Below are 23,444 nucleotides of genomic sequence, written 5' to 3' on the forward strand. Positions count from 1 at the left end.
ATGATGGTCATATTTCATTATTTGGTCAGACAAGAGTGCAAGTGTTAGTAGTGGCTGGCTGTTAACTAGCTGCCTTCCTTATAGTCAAAATTAGGGAGGGTTGTGTAGTAATAATCCTGTAGAATTTCACAAAATTTCTGAAAACAGACCTTTGGAGATATTTTTTAAATTAATCAATATTACATATTATAAATTTCTAATATTGGATTATACATAATATTTCTGCTCTTAACTGGAATTACATTTGGTGGAGTCAAAATGGGGATTTGTTGCTTGAGTAGATAAAGTTTACAATATATCCACCCTTGTCAGCAGGTTTTTAAATTCCCAATTTTTTACTTATCTTGTGTCTCAAACCTTGACCTTATTTATTTACATTTTTGTGACTGCATGTTCACTTTAAACTAGTTATCTTGTTTCTTATGATCCCTATTCCCATTTTTAAATTAACAGTTTTTAATTATCCTGTTGTTGTTTTTTATCTCCATCATGGATGTAAATGTGTATAACAGCAATACTGATCTATTTGAAACAGTTTAGTTTTATGAATCATGTACTTTGTGTATGATGCTCTGTTGGAAAACAATGACAACCTTTAAATTGGCTTTGCATAGTGCAGATTGGATGGCTATTACTCCTGGTGTCATTGATAGTGGTAGTGTATGTATTATCACTGTGATACATGTTATGTATATGCTTGTATATTTAAATATATTTCTGTGGAAACAGAAATAACAATAACTTGAAAAGAAAAAATTAATTAAATTGCAATACAATACAGACATCAATGTCAAGGCATGAATTGTGAGGTGAGTCATTATGTAACATGCTCTGGTTTTTGAGGTAGTGGTGGAAGTAAGACCCATATTACATTGGGGGGTACATGACCTATTCAGTTTAACCTTAACCTCAACAGCCTCACACGCTTAAGATTTCGTTTTTTAATAGAGCAAATGTAGGTGCTGTAGTCCACAGTGTCCCACATCTGTACCACCTTTCTCTGTCTGCAGCCTGATGTGGGAAGGTGGTTGCTCTCAAAAATAAAATAATGATAATAAGCAGAAAGAAAATAAAACACAAGACATCACTAGGGCAGTCAAACTCCTTGAAGTTAGCATTCTAGCCCCCAGTATGATGTTTTGACATAAATGTCAAGATGTTAAGGTATTACTGTACTAAACCCAAATTATAAGTATAGCTTCCATCTTATACACTTCCCATACTACTACCTAGATCTTCAATGATTCTAAAGAGATCCATACAGTAGAAGATCTTGTGTAAGGAAACTTATACAACTACATTAATCTAACTATATAGCATATAAATTGTCCAGTAAGATGTGATTGTATAATGCTCTCTATTGCATTTATTGATACTTTACTATTTGCAAAAGGGAAGTCCAAAAATTGGAAATGTGAAATAATTTCTTTTTTCTTAAATATTAACATTACTTTAATTATTAATTTCCTTAATGTTTAAATCTAAATAATGTACTTCAGTATTTCTTATTTTAAGCTTTCCTAAGTAACTAGTGTATTTATATCTTGTAGCTATATGGGGGAGTCAGGACTAATGAACCACTGGAAAGGTGCATTGAGTGGAGTTTGTTACCACAAGAGTTTTATACACGCATGCCATAGTAAAGCCAGTCGTGGTTTCAATGCACTCCACAGATTTTCCTCTTTGTGACATTCTACATACTCTAAATAAGGTAAAAAATATGTGTTAATTAACAACTTTAAATTGATTGTATTAATTACCCCTCCCAACATTTCTGATGGAATTTAGGTCATGGCACTTCTATGACCTTTTTCTGCTGTGACGACCCAAAACATTGGTGGGCTGTCGCTACTGCATACTTTATCTGAAACTAATTAGTTTTAAATAAATATACATCTACAGAATTTCTGCCTCACTTGATTATTTCATGACCTACTACAGCTTTTGACTATTTGTTTGCATTAATTTGAAATGTAAAATGTTAAGCTGCAGCTTGAAATTTGAGAATATAATGAGCACTTATAGTTTCTGTGCAATTAAATTATACCTAGACTATGACACAACCCCAACTAAGGGTGTATAAAATTATACCAGTAGAAAAGCAGTCTTTTCAAATGAAACATCACTTTAAATAAACCTTTGTGTCTCTTGAGGTAATTATTCTATGAATGTGTGCAACAAAATTTAATATGATTATTTAATACTTCCTCACTTCATACGTAAAATAAGAATCAGCTTTCTGAAGACACTGATTATATAGTGTACAAAGCATCGAGCAGCTACATGTTAAAGTCGTCTAATGTTAATCTATCATTGATTGGTAATTCTTATTTCACCCTGTACTTAAGCTTCATAAAGAAACCACATATTTGTAAGAAATCTAACTTCAAGGGGTAATGATATTGTTTACACTAGAATTATAATTTTATTTGAGGTTATGAAAGATATATAAATAACTTAAAAGTACTACACACAATGCACAATTTTCTGTTTAGTAATACTGCCCAAATTTGACTGTAATACCTGCAGCCATTTCTTTTTCTGTAGGTTGGTAGAACAATAATAATGAAATGAGTAATAATAAAACAGAAAAAATGGGCAATCACTACCACGGTTCATGATAAAATTTCAGACAGCATTTCTAATTTAAAAGACACATTTTAAAAACCTTTCTAATAAAAGTTCCTTTTTTCAACAACAACTTTTACTTACAGTATCCTAGCCTAAAATATTTGGAGCCCCCATTTGCCATGAGACAACTGAGCAGCAGCCTTGTCTATCCTCCTGTTAATCCTTCATCGACCTAGACACTTGAAGTAAGGTAAATGCATACTTCACTGATGACTGTTGATAGGGTTGAATCTCCAACTTTCTTTCAGTATTTTTGCCCATGGAATGGGTAGAGATGAGTCTGAAGAAGATGTGGTAAATTAGCATCACCTGTGGAAGCAAAACATGGCAGCTGTGCAGTAGAACCATCTAATTTTAACCTTTTAGAAACCCCCAATAGTGACTTCACATGTAGATGTTGAAGAGGGGAATCATAAATCCCCTGAGTATAGAAGTAAGTGTTATAAGTAGTCAGTTGATAGCATTGTCTTTTGTTAAGATATCTTCAAGCCATTAAACATCACATTTTTGCTAGAATTCAAGCAGCATTCTTTGAACAGTTGTTGCTCTGATGCCATTTGTATCAGTGCTGCTGTCCAATAGTTCTCTTTTGTGAATTCACAAAACACCACCCTTATTGCCTGTATTGTGACTAGCATAAGTTGTAACAGTTTGAGAAAAATGTATTATAGTTTGTTTCAGGTTCTATTCATTATTTTGAAAATTGTACTTGCAAATTAGTTTGCTTTCCAAAAACCCACAATGATAAAATAAATGGATAGCAAAGATGAGGTAATTAGTTGCTTTAAAGTAATTTAGTTTTCTTACACTTGACCTCTTATACATATTTTTCAACTAATGAAATATTTTCAAGATAATATGGAATATTACTAAATTTTACTGTGTCAATGAAAGTGAAGCAAAGATACTAGACACAGAATGTAATTCAAAATGAACAACCTTTATCAAACATTAAATACAAACATTGTATATGTTTCTTATAACTTGATCACAGAACATTACTGAAGGTAGAACTAAATGATATTCTAAACCAAATGGAAAATTACTTGCACTACTCACTTGATTTCATGCTATTTAAAACCCAGGTGGATCTATAAACTCTAGACATCACATGAACAACTGTTAAATATATTGTATTGAACAATATCCTTCTTAGACAGTTATAGATATTATCACTTCCAAGAACAACAAAGGCAGCTTTAAAATGAAACCAGTTCAATGGTTTTTCTCTACAAGTGTTATATGAAACCAAACATAAATTAAGAAAAATACTATAATACTATAAGATTGTTTGTGTAACCATGGTAATGGCTCAAAAACTGAAGGCAGTTTGTCTAAAACTGCTAACGTAAGTAATGATGTATAAGGTTAAATTAAATATATATATAATTTGTTATAAACAAAAACAAGCTCAAACAAAAATCACCAACACTACTAACTGAAAGGATCCCCAGGGTACAGGCTATAATGTGAGATATAACATGAACTTTAGGTTATGGATGTGATTGAAGAAGTAGAACCCACATTGTAGTGAGGATACACTGTCTATCAGTCTTGACTTACATGAAGAATAATTAAATAATCAAAGAAATGGAAACAGATATTAGGAGAACAAGATGTGGGTGCTGAAGCCCACAATGTCCCACATCTGTATTACCTTTTACTGCCTGTAGACAGTTGTGGGAAGGTGACTGCTCTCCAAAGTAAAGGTAAAGAATATAATAATGTATTACCACTTGTGGGGTATGTATGTAAAATAAACTTAACTCCTTGATGACGAGAAACCCACTTGAAATAAAAATGTATCTCAGAACGGGTGGTGTGGGTATTAACACTTACTAATAACGTAGAGAACAACGTTTTGATCTTCCTAGGTCATCTTCAAGTTGACAAAAAGAGAGTTTGCAAACCAGCTGTTCCAAGATACAAACTTACCTCTTGAGATGTTTAGTTACTGGTTATCAGCAGGGCTGACTCACATAAGGTCCTTTGCCAAAATTTCTCAATGGTGAGAAGGTAGCTTTACACTTCATTGACTAGTGTTAGGTTATTGGCTCAGTATCACTCACCTATTTCATTAGGGTAGTCAAGCCTAGGAATGGTGTTCTAAACAGATAGTTGTTACTATGCTGTCTGCAAACAAAGATACTTTATAACAACAGTCTCCAGGAATAATGGAGGTAATGCACTCTGCAGAGAACCACAGCTGTTCAGAAGGAAAAGAGGGAAACTAAGGTCTAAACATTGAGCTTTTAAATGAATCATGAAAACTGCCAATCTTGCATTATAACAGGTTACTGCATCAAATACAGTCTTGAGAAGCTATCTGAAATTTGTGACATGACAGCAAAATCTATTATGGAGTTTATGACAGCATATATTGTAACAGTTACTAGTGCAAAAAAAACAATCTAGACAACCCACCAAAAATTACCTACACAATTCCTGGTCACCCATGTCTACATATGAATTAGGTGTAGATGAAAGTTTTGATCTGACATATTTCATAGCACTTATTAATCTAGCAGTAAGAAACTTCAATGCCAGACCTTCTGTTTGGGGTGCATGTGAAGACTTTAATAACAAATGTTTATGCTCTGGTCTCTACAGTACAGCCATCTAACTTAAACTGCCAAACTCAGGTGAACCAACAATAATAATTGTACAGCAAAGTGACAGAGTCTCCTGCATATCCTTTTTGATTAATTCCACCTTGAGTGTCATACATGGCACAGGGGATATAATATATGCAGTGTTCATCTCACGAGTAGATGTGTATGGAAACATTGGTGGAATAGAGATCATGGTAAAACCTAGAAAGCAAGCAACCGATCTCATATTGAGTTCATATTGATAAAACATAACATAGCCCAGGCAGAAGAGAGAAGGACTGTATGAAATATGGTTTATGCTCTCTATAGGTCACTGGCTTTCAAAACATAATATGAAATGATCTGTGCAGAAAGTTTAATTTTCACTTTGGTACCTCTATTGTTTTATAATTCTCACAGGAAATAAAAATATGACAATGTCAATCTTTTATGAAGTTGATCATATCAACTCTATACAGATGAAGAACAAGGAAAGGTCTTCATGCTCAAATACATTAGCACATGGTGACATGCAGAACTTCAAGCTTCAAAAATCGCTACCCGAAGTACAAAAACCAGCCGACACATTAGCTACTTTTAGCTGGATGAAAACAACAGAACCATAAATACATCCAAATAATGAACTCCAGCTACAGATGGTGTAACAAAAATTTCTCTTTAAAAACCTTACAGAAGCTAACTTTTGACATTAGTGTTGGATGATCAATGTAGGTGGGCAACAGATAACATCCCTGAAATGTGGACTGATACCTTTATCAGATTTTTACCACAATCCATGAAGAACTTGTGAAAGGAAATAAAGTCACAGGGTAAAAAAGTCATTTTATTTAAATACCATAAATAATTAAAGAAATAAAAAAATAGTTATTTACTGAAAATACGTCACTTCCACACACCGACAACACAAAATATGTGTTTTGCATCACGCATACACTAGTATGCAAAAAAATGGAACATTTTAAAAAAACGAGTTAAAAAAATAAAGGTTTGTTTGATTAATATTGCAGTTATTTTATCACCATAATTGTGCGTGTTTGTGTTTGTATTGTAACTTTTTTTTCCTAGATTTGGAGAATCACCCTTGTCTTCCATGCTTTATCCATTTCTTAGCATCTGGTAAGTTGTGTTGTACATTTCTATGTAGTTAATCTAATTTTTTGTAAATTTCACTTCATTGTGTTACTGTTAACTACTGTTTCATTATGTATATCAACATTTTTTTCTTCTATCCAATCAGTTTATTTAAGAAATTGTACATTTATTATATTTAGTGAAAGTATCTAGTCATATAATTTTTTTCGAGTGGCAGCTAAAACTTATTGATCTTAACTACTTTTTACATAAAATTTTATATCTAAAAATTTAATTTTATCACTATATAGAATTATAATTATTGGCAGATTAATTTTCTTTAGTAAGTGGCTAGTGTGTTTAGATATATACTATAAACTCTTTGTTCAGACTGAGCCTAACCTAACTTAGGTTTCTGGTACAACTGCCAGAAAAACTCATCAATTTTCAAACACTTAACTGAGTGCTACATATTGTAACTGAGTCACGAACACAAGTCATAACAACATTAGGTTCTGCTTTCTAGAACTGTTTGCAAGTTTTGCACATGACAGTGACTTCCTTGAAATAAAGAAGTATGTATGTATGCATCAACTTACATGAGTATTGTGGTTTTAAAATCTAACAAGCCCTTTTTGGGGGAGGGCTTGTTAGACAACCAAGGACATTCAGAAACTTCTGTTTCTCTTCAGCCCACTTGCAGACTCATGTGAATTTGGACAATTAACTAAAGTGAATAAAACTAAGTGACCAACTTCAGTTTAAATGGTGCAATGTGAATTGTAGCTCATGGAATTGTCAATAACTGTGTGAGATACAGATATGCACAAAGCATGACTAATTGAGAGCCTCATGACAACCAGGAAACCTGGGAATACTAAAAGTAGAAAGTCCAATACAGGAAAAGTGTGAGGAGAGGGGTGACCACTAGATAAAGAAAGACTGACTTGACTGACCAAGGCTGTGAAAAAAAGTAGCCAGTTCCTGTTTGAAAAACTGGTTTAAATCAGAAAAGTTGCAAAAATTAATGTTTATATGCAAAATATTAATAACATACGATATGACTGATATGGCATGAAGTTTAATACAGAAAATCTAGGATCAAAGGATCCACAAACACACACACAAAAAAAACGAATTTTGCTGTACTGAGAGATGGAAGAATCACAAGAAACCCCACTTTCCCAGCCAGGGTACACCCAGGGATTGTCTCTCAGTGATTTCAAATTTGTAACAAATTATAGTGACCCTGAATTAATTTTGAATGTTCCTCAGCCAAAAGCTAATTAATACCATATAGTCTTTGAATCCTAAGAGGTAGCTAGAAATCATTCAGTGTTTGAATGTTAAAACCATTGAGGACTGGGAAATTGATGTTAGTTTTCTATATTGATAAACACGAATTAATACTGGAGAAATTAGTTCAAGCAGAAGATAATTTTTTTAATACTGCTGTTAAGAATGTTAAAGATCTTTTTCAACAGAAACATAAAAAAAAATCACTTTCAGTATTACAAGTTTTGCTGATGAAGCAACCTATTAACCCCCTCAGTTTTTTTTTTCTTATGGGCACTTTATTCTATCTTCCTCAAAAGACAAATTCCTAAAAAAAACACTTCAAATTTTAGCATACTGTTCTTGCTATGAATTATTTGACTTCAGGATAGCATTCTGTACTTATAATGCAAGAAGAAAAACAAGCAGGACATCAAGTCCCTGCAAGTCTCAAAAGCTGTCAGATCTATGGGAACTGAAGAAAGCATAGAAGAAAGACTCTGCAGAAAATCTGAGACAGTACCGAAGAAAAAGTCAAGTACAAGACCAAGGATCTACAGAATAGAAGACCAGAAGGGAGTGCTGTACCATATCTATTGAAATGGTTCTACTTGGGATCTTAAATAGATCATAGAACCAACAGATTATTGGGCTCCAGTAATGAAGGTGGCTCACAAGTCAATTGTGGAAGAGCACCTAGGAGTGAAGAAGATTGGCAGACAGAATCACCAGCAACTTCAACTGGTCCAAGGTCAACAGAGATGTGACAAGATTCTGCAGGTCGTGGTTTCTGCCATGGGATAGTAGCTATATGGAAAGTAGTCAAAGTCTCACTGACGGAGAGGCCTTCATAGAAGAGCCATTCAGTAGAGTAGTTGTGGACTTGATCATAACACTAGCAAATGTATCCAAAAAGGACAATCAGTATATACTCACAGTAGTCTACCATGAAACACTTTACCAGAAAACATAGCACTGTTAAAGCTAGAAACAGAGAGACTATTAGAAGCCTTCCTCGAAGATTTCCGCAATAAGTTTTGAGTAACAGAGGGATCCAGTTTATATTAGAACTGATGCAAGAGTACTAGGCAGCTTTTATATCACTCCATACCAACCCAGACATAACATATGAGAGAAATTCAACAAAATTAAAGGGAATGCTGAAGATGTGTCAGGAGGACCAAGTTACTGGGATAGGTTCCTGCAGGTAGTATTATTTGCTTACCAAGATGTCCTATAAGTAATAACAGATTTTCACTCTTTGAGTTACTGTATGGAAGAATAATATAATATCAGATGCAGATATTGAGAGAATTGTGGATAGAAAGAGAAGAGTCACAAGTGTGGAACACAAACCAGTACATGTTAGATTGCAGAAAATGACTGGAAGAGACCTGTTAACTCAGTTGAGAGAGTCTGTATACAGTTCAAGGCAGTCAGAAGCACTTCTATAACAAGAAGGACAAGGATCGACATTTCAAGGTCAGACAGAAGGTATTAGTTCTGCTAACCAAAGACAATAACAAATTCATCCTGCAGCAGAAAGGACATTTGGAAGTAGTCAACAGAAGGAACTACAAGGTGAAAGTGGATGAGAAGACCAAGATCTACCACACCAATATGTTGAAGAGGTATTTCAATGTGGAAAACACCTAATGAGTAGAGCTGTCGAGGCATGGATGGACATTACAGGTATGGTTGTCATAAATACAGAATCAGAAAGTGGAGACTTTGTATCATCTCAAGTTTTTTAAATCACAATATCTTCCAAAGTCTTTTGCACAAACTACGCAACAATAAGGTTTCTAAGCAGCATGAACCCTCTCATGTGCTATTAAGTCACTACTTCTTCTAAATTCTTTTGCACAAACTACACAACTGTAGGGTTTCTCACCAGTGTGTATCTTCTTATGTGCTTTTAACTCATAATTTCTTCCAAATGTTTTACCACACCCTATACAACTGAAAGGTTTTTCTCCAGTGTGTTTCCTCTCGTATATTTTTAATCCACAATTTCTTCCAAATTCTTTACCACATACAACACAACTATAAGTTCTTTCTCCTGTATGTATCCTCTGATGCATTTTCAGGTTACTATTTGTTCCAAATTCTTTGCCATATACTGCACAAATATGTATTTTTTTCCCAGAGTGAATCCTTAGGTGTATTTTTATATGACTATTTGTTCTAAATTCTTTTCCACACAGTACACAACTATGTGGTTTATCCTCTGTGTGCATCCTCTCATGTTTTCTCAAGTTAGTGTTTGTTTCACATTCTTTACCACATACCATACAAATATATGGTTTCTTCCCAGTGTATATCCTCAAAGGTTCCTTCAGGTAACAGTTCCAAATTCTTTACCACACACTACACAATTGTATGGTTTCTCCCCAGTGTGTATCTTCTCATGTCTTTTGAGTCCACATTTTGTTCTAAATTCTTTGTTACACAATATACAAACATATGGTTTAACTTCACTGTATGGAAATGGAAATTCTTTTAGATTACTTCATTTTGAAAGTGGTTTGCCAAAAGCATCACAACTGTGTGGTTACTGGAACTCAAATTTTCTGTTTGTACAGGAATATTTTTTTGTTGAAACAGGATAGAAACAAATATATTAATACACCAGATACATGTGTAGGCACTTTCTGTCTAATGCTCAAGAGAAATAAAATGCTAAAACTATTTAAAGCAACTTTTGTTCAATTATTATAATACTGAAGGATAAATAATGCAGAAAAAAAAACTGATTGCTCACTTTACAAACTTGTAATTAAGAAATTGTTCCTATAAGCAAAATCATGTTCAAAAAATAATTTATCAATAGGCTTAAAATTCTGTATTCATAATGAAGCTTTAAGGTCTAAGATTACACAAGTGTGTCCAAAAAATCTAATTTTTCACTTAAGGGGAATTACATGAAGATTGACACTTACAACTTTTTCCACACATGTTTAGTACAAAATCTGTACATACAAGAAACAAATAAAATTACCATGACACTTTGTCGAAACATATCATATGATATTAAACAAGTTTCTGAGTTTACTAGCAGAGTCTTAGCAGTGGGGCAAAGAGAAAATATCTTTCTGAGCATCCCCCGGTTATCTCTATTTTCTCAGGGGATAAGGGAGTTCAAACCGAAACAACTTTCACTATTTTTGTATTTTGTTGGAAAAACATCGCATATACCCAGAGCACCAAGCGCTTGTCATGTGACAGGTTATTCTCATTTCACATTAGTGGGACTATCTATACCTCCACATATCAGTCATCAACGTCACAGGCGTATTTTTCTTTTTGTTGTTGTTGTTTTAATAGAAGGGGAATACAGTAAAAGGAAGTACTTTTGTTATCGATGGTGGATTAATAATAATAAGTGAAATATAAAATGGGAGTTTAACCTTATAGAATGTTTAGGGTGATTTTATTTCTACTTTAAGGTTATATTTGAATTTACCTTCGCACAACTGGCTGCAGACAGCCAAAACGTGTGTTTTTCTTAAAAGCAAAACCACATCGAGCTATCTGCTATGTCCACCTAGGAGAATCAAACCCTTAATAATAGCATCGTTAATCCGAATCCTTACTGCCGTCCCATATGAGGAGCTTGATAGATGGAATATCCCCAACGCATTTGGGTGGCCATAGATGTTATCCATTTTGACTTAATGTTGACAACTAGGGTTGATTATAGTAAATAATTATTTAATTTTAGTTATAAACTTGTTTGTGTGTGTGTGTGTATATATATTACCATTGTGATATAACTTTCTCCATAAACATGCGCAGATAGCCCTTGAGTAACTGCGTGAAATTCAAAACCAAACCCCATAAATATAACAATTTGGCTTATTCTATGGCAAAATACCTTTATCATGTTTCTATTAACTTTATTTTTCTGCTTTCAGATAGCCCCTGATAGCGAATAAACTTTTAGGTTGTCGTCGTGATAAAAATTTTTCCAATTCCTTTTGGATATCATTAATATTAATTGTAAATCCAAAATAATGCGATAATTTAAAAGGAATAATTTGTTCTTTTATGTTATTATTAGTCTACTTTTTAATCGTAGCTCCAGGCCCAACTGGAGAGAATATTGTTTTATAAACTATATAGGTTTAGTGTAATTCACATAATCATAAATGGATTTTTTTTATGTATTATTGGTAAAAAAGTTGGTGGTGGGTGGTGATGACTATGCCTTCCCTCTAGTCTTATACTGCTAAATTAGGGAAGGCTTTGCATGAAATTCGAAATCAAACAGTAAAATGTTAACACAAATAGGACAAAGCACCTAGACTATCTGCACGAAAAACATGTAAAATTATTGTAAAAATTAAGTTAAAATGAAAGTGTCCAAATTTCAAATAAGAGTAAAAGTATTAAAAGGGCCAATGGTTCCTTAAAAGTTTTAAAATCAAACAAGTTGGACAGAGTCACCATCGTCAATGACACTGTCCAACGTCAGAAGTAAAACGGTAAAAACAAAAAAGTCTAAAATGGAAATCTTGACTGTTCCACTAAACAAAGTGTCCATTTTTATTTAGGTGGAGAATCCTTTGGTTTACAATCACACTGTTTTTATTAGGAGTAGATCTGTCGGCCTCCATGGATTCTGTCCTGAGTTGAGTGAGCAGGTCTCTGTCAGTAGATGGACATTTCAGTAACTGAGGGTGTGAACGAATAATCATTCTACATCTTGGAGTGAAGAAAGTAGACCCAAGCAGATGCTAGAACCTGGAGCTGAAGGAGCTGGACCTGGTCAGTCACTGGAAGGGTTGGTGAGGACAGAGACAGGAGTAGACATTGATTCTTTACATGGTTGGAAAAATGATTCTCTTGGAGGCACAGAAAGATCCGTCTACACTCCCACTGTAACAGTGGAACGTATTGCAGCAACATGTGTCCAAGATAAGAATTGAAGACAATAACTTTTGAACTTTGGGGTAAGAAATGTTAACTGTTTTCAAATGCTGCACTTCTTTCTCCTCCACCCACCTAGGGCAAGAACCACTACAGTTAACACAGTGTGTTTCCAGCTCATACTCGTAGGAATTGTGATTTTTGACACTACAACAAGCACATGTCAAAGAAGCATGACATGATGTTTTTGAATGTTTGAACTGCTTGTATTAGAAACATTGGAGAGGGTTAGGAATGTATGGCTGAACCTTATAGTTCATATAAGCTGCCTGAACAGATGCAGGTGGACTGTGGTAATGCAAACATAAAAACTAAGACATTTGTCAGCAACATAATTTCATCCTTGCAAGTGGAAATATAGTACACAACAGAAGCAGCTTGACTGAAGAAATAAGTGAGGATCACCAACTCTGGAAAGTTCTTCAAATTCCTCTCAGTTACCACTCCTTGCAAGACATTCAGAGTAGCATGAGTATATCACCAATAGCCTTTGAATTTAGCAGGAGTTCCCTCCAAAATGTCCCTAGAATGTAGCTTCAAGTGCCTCTAATCCCTTTTGATTAAAAAAGGATTTGTCTGACAAAGAGTGGAGAATTACAAATCATTGGATAAGTTCTAAATGTGGTAGTGATTTTGTAACAGTCATCTATGCATGGTAGTTACCAATTAGCTGTTTTTTCATGATTTTTTTTTTATCAAGGACTGGATAATCCATAATACAGAGAGGAAGATTTAGTGCCTACACCCCATGAGAATTCTTTAAGCACTATTCCCAAACACTAGCATCAGACTATGTTCACAAAATCTGTTGATAATGCCCAACAGTACCAGTTGACCCTGTTGGGGGCCACCCCAAAGCCACCAATCTGAAGGAATCCATGGCTAAAGTGTTGTGTTTGGATCCCTCAACCACCAGGATCCTCTCCTCCCCTGAGAGCAGGGGGCACCACATGTGGGTGGATGTTCACATCCCAGAGGAGATAAACTGAAAATACAGAACATTTCCCCACAACATAAAGAAATTCACCATGGGCAATTGTGACTTAATAGTTACATATCACTGTATATTAATGCTTAACTGTATTCCTATAATCTTCATTTATTTTTTCTTTACCTTTTTTAATGTAGTGTTTCAAGTGTTGTACTCTTAACCAACTTCTAAATACAATGAGGTTCTATATCACCTCTGTGAAATTGGATGGCACCATTGTTTTGATGTTTGAGATGTAATACAACATGAAGCAGAACAAAGAAAAATAAATTTAATTTTTTGCTATGATATTCATAGACATTCCCAAAAGATGCAGCTCAGTCATTACATATTGTCATAAAAATTAACACTATCATATTATAAAGTTTTAACGACTGAGTCAGGAGATATTTAAAATACCACTTTGATGAATGCTCCAAACCATTCTTACACTTGATAGTGCTACTGCTTTCCTGATATGTATTTACTTATCTTTAAATAACCCATATTCCCCTTTTTTTTTGTCACAGTGTACAACTATATTGTTTTTCATCAGTATGATAGTCTCTCTCCAGAGAACTTTTTGATTACTTTTCTATATCCATCTATATCTCGGTTGATCAATTGCACAGAAAAATAGAGGTTATAACCTCAAGGCCTAAGGTGACCTACCACTGGATGACACCATTTATGACATTCTTGCACAATGTACTTTGCTATCACACTATGTCCACTCTTTTTTTTCCTTCACACCCAAAGCAGTAAGAATTACTTCATAATAAATAGTTTGTTCAATATATTCCATTATGCTGCATATCTATCCTGTTGCTCATGAAGGAAGTCTGTTTCACTTAAAAATACAACAGAAAGAGAATTTTGGCATTATGACCACAGGATATGTTGTTGTAGATATGTGTAGTTATGTTTACCCTAACAAAACCAAAGAAAGAAGTTCCTTCTGCAGCTCAGAAAAGGACTCTTGATGTCTCTTGCAGAAGTCAAACTGAAATATAGTTCCAAAGGAATGTAATCTGTATACACAATGATGCTAGTTATATGCCACCAAACACCCTTTCTTTCTGATTCTAGTTTTTGTTTTTATAATCAAAGGTTTTAATGAATTGCACTTATAATAGACATAAAAGATTTACATGAAACTTATTCAGAAAGGTTTTTCTTAGAATTAACTAGCAAATGCAATTCTTTAATAACCAAAAAAGTAAACTTTCACAGTAAAATATTTACATCTTATTATATTACTCACTTTAACATATACTGACTTAAAAAAAAAACATTTTTATGTTACCTCCCTTCTAGATTCTTGTAGTAGGCATCATGCATCAGACATGAGATTCACAACAGCCAGCATGACAAATGAAACTAATTCCAATAGCCAAACTATTTCTTAAATATATGTAAAGTTTTTTAAAGTTAACTGATAATTTCATTGACAATTTCATATTCAAATAGAAATGCAATAAGTTTTCCAGGACTATGGCTTAAAAACAATTTTTCCAGAACTTCAGTGTTGATAATAACTTTTAAAACTTGTTTTTCAAGACTTTGTTCAACCCCTGCTCATGTGGGAGAATAATCAATAAATTAAACATCTTATAGCAAGTACTTTGCTAAATATAAACTTATTTATTGTGTCTTTTCATGCATTATTAATAATAACATTGTCATACAATTAACTTACAACAAAAATATTTTATGTTTATCAAAATACAAACATTTAGACTAGTAAAAAATAGTTTAAAAGGTTTGAGATGAAAAATTATATATTCACACTTTTATAAACACATACCTTTCTCCACTCTGCTAAAATGATGATAAAGAAAAAATTCATTTACTTTTTCACAAAGAAGTAAACTTTTGGTAATTTAATGGCTGAGTCAGGATGTGAATGTAATAACATAAAGTAATCACTCCACTGTTCATTTCCTTTAAATTATTTACCAGAAATTATACAATATAAAGATCAGTTTGATCACAAGTGAACTAATGTTGTCCTAGAAATGTTATAATTTTCCTACAATGAAAAATGTATATCCAATAGGTACTTACCACCTCTCAAAAGATTAGATAATATTGTTTGGTGCTGCCCTCCAACTGCTGTGAACTTTGTTTTACTAAATCATGCCACAAGCTTCACACTCCTGTTGGAATTAGAAGATTTCAACATGTCTCATGTGAATATATTTATGCTCCTGTTGGTTACAGAGGAGGTTTTGTATTAGGACCCATTCCATAAGTGCAAATGAAGTATGTAAGCAACTATTGTAAAAAAATGCAAGTATGGTTCACTCAGTCCAAAACCTGTCTGCAAAGAATCTACATCCTGTGAAAGTAGGATAAGGACACTTGATCTGTATATGCAACATCAATGGATGCCACATTTTTTGTTTTGTTTTACATTAGCATAACACCACCACCCTACTCTTAACTGAATGGCTATAGCCATCTCTGTGAAACTCATACAGGAGGGTGCTCCATGGTCCACCATCCCAGCAGCTTTGAACTGGAAATTGACAGATTCCCATAATCTACTTGAAGAATGGAGGAAAGTGTTGCACTTTGGAGGATCATTGTCACTGGAGACAGTGCAATGAGTGATCATGAAATCCTATTCTGAAGAGCAGACCATACAGAGTTCTTCACTCAAGACATGACAGGAATGAGCAGCAAAATCCATAGATAAGGTGCAGGAAGGCACTTCTTATGGTGAAAGATTTGTCAGCAAAACACAGGTAAAAAAATACTTTTAAAATAAAAGCAGAATTAAACAAAATAAAGTGAAAGTGAAATGAAGGGAAACCACTTCAAGCTTAAACTAGAACTAAAGATGTCTGCACTTGAATATTGTCAAATGAGGATCAGGTGGGAGAGTATAGTGGTAGCTGTATGCATCAAGTGAGCACGTTATGCTCCTATTGGTTAACAAATGATACATGATGATTTGCATGAGAGACATATAAAAAGGTTTACAGTTCGAGGAGTGCACCAAGTGAGAATAGCTAATATTTTAAGAGAAAGCATGTACAGAATCAGGAAAAGGCATTATAAGTGACATGTATTTATTTATTTATTCACTGTATAATACTTATTCTTCAAGTACTTTCTTCAGAACTCTGTAACAAACTTCACAACTATGACTTATCTCACCTGTTATAATGATGTATAATTACATACTAGGAACATTTCTTTATTACACACACTACAACTGAATAATTTTTACCAAAGTATGTATAGTTTTATGTCTTTTAGGCTACTTTTTTTTTTCCCCAAGTCTGTAGACACACTACATAACTGTATGCTTTTTGTTCAACATAAATCTTTTGATAAATTTTTGATTAATAATTTTTATATTTTTTGATACACACAACATGATATATTTTGATTTTTTTTTTTTATATATATATATATATTTACATAACTGATCTTATGGTTATTCTTAAGATATAATTAAAAAAATTGATATATGCTGTATAACTGAATCAGCACTCTGGAGTTTGTATACTATCTAATTGTTTTCTCAGTAATTACAACAAAATTTTTCATGGCACACTATACAACACTAAGATTTCTCTCTACTAAGTAGTGTTAAACATCCGTTAAATAACCTATGATTTTTTTTTAAAGTGATTTCCTCCTCTGAATTCTTTCCCACAAACTTTGCCACTGTATATTTTCTCTCTAGTGTGTATTTACTGGTGAACTTTTAGGTCAGTTTTATTCCATATTCTTTCCCATTCATACTAAACAACACTGAAGTTTTCTCTATTGTGTAACCAATTGTGTTTTTTATGTCACTATTCCTTTTAATTATTTTTCTCACATCACACAGCTGTATACTCCCGCTGAAGTTTAACATTTTTCTTACCTAAAAAGTATTTCAGAAGATATTTAACTCTCTGCACCACTGAAAGTTATTACCATGCATACAACTACAATGAAATGATTTATCTACCATGTTAAAAAAGACAGTAAAGATAAGCAGAAAGACATAAGGGTAGTTAAAGAATAACAGGACACAGCCCACAGGTACCCCCCAGAGCACAATGAAGGAAATGCATGGGTAGAGTAAAGCCACAGTTAGCAAACTTTCCACACAGGAAGAGAAAGAGAGTGAATAGCCTTCAACATTAAGACCTCCATGACATGAGGATGCAAATGAGATACTTTAGCATGCCACGTACGAACCTCAGTCAGAAGCAAAGACTGGAGGGGAAACAGCTAGCCAAGATAACATGCAGGCAAGGCAGACTCAAGAGTAGCATTGAAACAGAATGACATTGGATCTGAACTGGAAAAAAAGCAAGCTGAAAAGACCTAACAACCTAATATAAAATAGCAGGATTGAACATGTTGTCACACCACGATTCAATGCAATTTGATAAGGTCACGGTAATTTACTATTTCCATAATACTTATAGTATCTTGCCACAGATTAAAAATTGTGGCCCGTCATATGCCAAGCATTTGTTTCACTAACTGAGCTAAAGAAATAATTTCTGAACATTAGCTATATAAGTAGATAAGGTGCCTCCAATCACTATTGACTCAGTTGATGAAAATGCTATAAGTAATAGGTATGGGCTTTGGGATATCTTTTTAAGCATTTGTGTTATTAAAAGTAGCACAAATAACACATATATATAGTAGCTAGAGATAACAAAGTTGCAAACAAGGTTATTTAGAACTAAAGGAAGAAAGGCAGTCAATCAAATAAACTAGAAATTCAAATGGCATTAGAAGACAAAATCTAAACATAGGAAATGCTGTGGAAAGAATAAGTCCATGATCATGTGTTAGTGCTAATGGGGATTATTGCACATGGAGAGTGTATCACTCTCATACTAGTGGAGATATAAACAGTATTATAAATATTATGTTATAGGCCAATGCAGTACACAGAGACATGTGTAGAGGAGTGAGTTTTGTTCAAGGGTAACAAGCACAGGTAATTCCACAGCAGTTTCACACACAGTATTATCATAATACCTCTTAGGTACAGGAAGGTGGAGTAATATTTCTAAATAACCTATTTGTAAAATTCTTTTACCACACTTTATAAAAGTGTGCACTTTTACAGTACATTTCAGACCTATTTTGCTTTCCTACAGTTAGTATTGATTGATGTATTATCAGGACACTTTTCCTGCCAAATTATTTCCCACATACATTACAATTGTATGATTTTTCTCCAGCATATATTCCTAGATGAACTTTGAAATAACTTATTTTTCCAAATACTTTACCACACATTGTAAAATATGTTAAGTGTGAGTCCTTTTATGTTTGCTTAGGATAGTACTCCTTCCAAATTCCTTGCCACACATTTCACATCTATATGGTTTTTCCCCAGTGTGTATCCGCTGATGTATTTTTAGATCACTTTTTCTGCTGTATTTTTTCTTGCACACTACACAGCTGTGTGGTTTATCCCCAGTGTGTGTTTTCATGTGTGTTTTTAAATTACTGTTTGTTCTAAAGTCTTTTCCACACACTGTACAAATATACGGTTTCTCTCCAGTATGTATCCTATTGTGTTTATTTAGGTCACTATTACTTACAAATTCTTTACCACAGACTTCACAACTGTATGGTTTCTCCCCTGTATGTATCCTCTCATGTATTTCAAGTTGATTTTTATTACCAAATTTACTGCTACACACTATGCAGATGTAAGGTTTCTCCCCAGTGTGTATCCTGTTATGTTTCTTTAGGTCACTATTGCTTACAAATTCTTTGCCACACACTACACAGTTGTATGGTTTTACACCAGAGTGAATTTTTTTATGTCTACTTAGGTGACTACTCCTTCCAAAGTCTCTGTTACACACTACGCACTGAAATGGTTTCTCTCCAGTGTGTATACGCTGATGTATTTTTAGATCACTTTTCCTTCCAAAATTTTTATCGCATATAACACAACTGTATGGTACACCTATAACAAAGGGAATCCAACACCTTTCAAGTTTATTTTCCACTGAAAGTGTTTTGCCAAATTCATCTTCACAGCCTTGTTTCTGAGGATTGCTGTTTGTTATATCAGGAGTTTCTTGTACTAAACCATTATAACAGGGAAACTGTTTTCCACTATAGCTGTTCATGCAGGTCTTTGTATCTATAATTAGAAAATAAAGGTTATAACAATATTACTTAACTTATACATTACATACAAGTACATTGGTAACTTCTTAAATATATTTCATAATTTCCTACTTATGTATGACTTTTAAATACTGTTATCAAACATTAAAATATAATAGACCTTTTGCATGCTTAACAATAGCTATTAAACTACTTTCATGTTACATATCTGTATATAATATAATTGAAAATTATTAGTATTATCTTACCATAATGGATTTAGAATGCATCTATATACATAATCAAAATCTTTAAAAATCAACATACTGATAATATTAATGCAGAAATGAACTGTTGATTATTTAAAGATTATTTTTAGGGTATATTTTAAACTTATAAGATGATCTAAAGAAAGCTATTCAAGATGGGAAGCAAGAGAGATCTAGGAGGCAAAAGGAGTGATGGGTTCAAGAACCTCTCAAGGAAAAACAAGACAGGATGAGAAAAATATCACATTATGTGAAGATAAAAAGAGCCACAGAATTGAAAGAGCAAAGACTTGAGATGCTGAGGAGGATATCTCAAAATAAATCTGATCAAAGAACTGTAGTATCAGAACCAAACAAAATCTAAGATCAGACTTTGGTATAAGGAACTTTTCTCCCATAGACAGCTTTATGTGGCTCTTTAAAGAGTGGGCAATATAAACAATACTAAAAACTTTGCAGGCAATGCAACATTTAAATCAAAACAGGGGCATATTTATTTATAATTATGCTTACCAAGAGATTCCATACATCTGATAACCTGTTTCTGATAAATCAGTAACTTTGTGATATGTTATTCCTATTTGTAATGAAACTGTGGTACTTAAAATAAAATACAAAATAGAAAGTGAGAATATCAACATGAAAATGTGGAGTTTATATCATTACAACTATAAACATGAATAGGTATAAGGTCTCTCTCTCTATAACTATATATAGTATTTGCATAAAATAATCTGTAAATATGATGTCTTACAATTACACACATGGTTAAATTTAGAGATAGGTAGTATTTCTTCTTCCTATAATGGAGGATTGGTGTGGCTGTGTCTCTATCTAAATATCTATGTATGTGATTGAAATAATAAATACAATGGTTATTTATATAATCTGTTATGATGAAATACAAGATCTCAATACCAGAAGCAGTGATTGAGGCTTATGAAGTGTGAAGCCATCAACTGAATGGCACCACAAGCAAAACCAATAGAAGAATTTCACACTGAGTATTCAAGATTCAGACAATTAAAAAAAATAGCTGTGGTACATGCAACAACCATTTCTTTATGACAGAACACAAGTTTAAATAAAAGTACTCTCCTCACAACAAGAACACAACTTTCACTAGGACTGTACACAAGGGTTTGATTACATCTTTATTGATGTAATTGTTAAACATAGAACTAAAAATACTTTTTCAATAAAGAACAGCATTTGTAATGTATAAAAGCAGTTTACATCAATAAAGTTTATTAGCATTTTGAGCTCTGTAAATTTAATAATTTTGATGCAATAAGTTGTATACAACTAAAGAACACAATCCAAACACTTTTCCTGTGTAGAATACACACACACAAAAACTCCTTGATGATGTATGTCATTTTTCAAAAAAAAAATAAAAAATCTTAACCCCTTTTAGAGAAAAGAAATTCAAACATTTTAAAATATTTCAGAACTTTCTACCAATATATACAAATTTCTCCATCTTTTGGTTTCTCAAAGCCCTCAAATTCATGGCTTCTCAAAGACTCACAAAATTAGTTTCCCTTCACACCCTACTGTATTGGTATAGTTTAATTTACAACCTCAAACTGAAAACTGGAAGATTCATTTGCAAAGACATATAAGCTCTCCTATGATGTCTATGTTTAAGCAAAAATGAAGACTTGAATTTTTTTGGTAACATTCCAAAACAACATTTATTGCTTTAAGAATGGTGATTTCAGAAGACATTGATTTTGGGGTTTTTTTGCATCAGATGTAACTTACTGAAAAAAATGACTAAATTTTCAAAGTGTTTTCATGAACACTTTGGGAAGTTCCTTGTTTGGATGCTCTCTGATTGTTTCTCATTCTTCCTATTCCATAAATAATTCTGAAGTGTTCAATGAAACTTATTCTTTTGGTTAGGTACTTTTATGATATTTTTACAGTTTATGATAATCTTAATGCTATTTATTATGGTTTTTCTAATGTAGACCAGATACACCTAAACATAAGATTTCTGTTGCTAAAGAGATGCATGTCAACTTGTTATTCTTAAATAATTCTTACAGAAAAGACAAACACTAGCTTCCAAACCTCAGTATTTCACAAGACCACTCAAACTAAAAGTTGTACCTCATGATCAGTGCCAAATTTACATACATTAAGAATGCTGTTTTTACATATAAAATATTAAGTTAGAACTCAATTTCAGGAAAAAGAATGACAACATAAATTTCAGTTACGTGTACAAAACAGTTTCCCTCCCACTGTTGCTAATCTAGTAAATACTTCCTTTTAAAATAAGCCATAAATTGAAAACAAAATCTACAGATATTCTTATTTATTATGTTTTACCTTTAACCCCATGCAATAAAAGAATATGAGAATAATACAAATGTGTTATTCAAATTTCTACCTTTTAAAAGTATTTGGTCAACTTCTATACAAAAAACATAACTGATAATGATACTTCAGAAAATGTGCAGTGGAACACACAGGCTGGTGTTTTGGAAACACTAAAGAACAGGTTTATTCTTCTTTGCTTAAAAATTTAAAATATACAATTAATGTCTTCAAACATTCATTCTTTTGATTCTTCTAAGATAAAAATCTTTAACAGAGCAACTAACATACACAAAAGAAAAAAACTGTTAATGTATCTCAGAAGAGCTGGTATGGGTATTATCACTTTCATTGATAAGCAGACCTTCCTAGGTCATCTTCAGGTTTCTTAACCTAGGAAGGTCGAAATGTTGTTTTCTTATCAATGAAAGTGATAATACCCATACCAGCTGTTCCGAGATACATTTTAATTTCAAGTGGGTTTCTTGTCATCAAGAACACTGTTAATATAAAACCTAATCTTAACCATCACAAAAATGTTCACTTAGATCTATTTTAATGACTTTCTTATATTTAAAATAAAGTTTCCATACTTAGGTTCAGGCAACAGAATTTTATTTTTATGATTTTGCATTTGATACTTAATTAACAAACAGTATTACATATATACATACAGTACTGTAAAAAAGTATTAAGACAAAATCAAATTTCAGGCTACTCTTAACAAGCAATGGAAGGTAAATCACAGATGAAACATCAAAACTTTATTAAATTTCATATTTAGTACAATAAAATCTCAGTGGAAGTACTTTAGTTCAGCAAATAATTAATATTTTGTGTGTCCTCATATTGCTCTAATAACTGCAGTCTTTCAGGCATTACTGAAACATATTTAATTAAAGTGTCTTTTGGAATTTTATTCCAAACATCTCCCATAAAGTTTCTTTGAAAGTAACTTCTAATCAAGTTTTTGATCCCTCAAATCACACATCTGGTCAAATGGTTTGTGACTGGGGCCAATGCATCATTTTAATGGCTCTAACAGTTTCTTTCTTAGCTAAGAAATATCTGCATAGGTTGGATGAGTGTTTGGGGTCATTATCTTCTTGGTAGAAGAATCCTTTACCAATAATATGCAAACAATTAGATATAACATGAAGCATCACTACCTGATGAAACTTGTGCTGGTCCATTGTTTCTTCTATTTAGGTAATATCTCCTGTCACCTCATCAGAAAAATACCCCAAACAATCACACTGT

General features: G+C 33.0%; 1 protein-coding gene across 14 annotated transcripts in view; it reads right to left on the reverse strand.

Moving 5' to 3' along the window:
* Positions 1 to 2,063: 2,063 nt before the first annotated feature.
* LOC143230979 (uncharacterized) overlaps positions 2,064 to 23,444 on the reverse strand; it is a 30,054-nt gene continuing 8,673 nt past the window's right edge. For 10 of the 14 annotated variants that reach the window (XM_076465367.1, XM_076465366.1, XM_076465359.1 and 7 more), the window contains one exon: positions 15,124 to 19,621. In XM_076465367.1, the coding sequence (XP_076321482.1) occupies positions 18,771 to 19,621 (851 nt within the window). In that variant the 3' untranslated portion in view covers positions 15,124 to 18,770. Of the gene's footprint in view, positions 2,912 to 3,556; positions 13,507 to 13,719; positions 15,066 to 15,123; positions 19,622 to 22,257; positions 22,384 to 23,444 lie in introns of those variants that run through there. The other 4 variants (XR_013016724.1, XR_013016726.1, XR_013016725.1 and 1 more) reach the window with 4 other exon arrangements.

This window comes from Tachypleus tridentatus, chromosome 10 (assembly GCF_004210375.1).
Source record: "Tachypleus tridentatus isolate NWPU-2018 chromosome 10, ASM421037v1, whole genome shotgun sequence".
Classification (NCBI taxonomy): domain Eukaryota; kingdom Metazoa; phylum Arthropoda; class Merostomata; order Xiphosura; family Limulidae; genus Tachypleus; species Tachypleus tridentatus.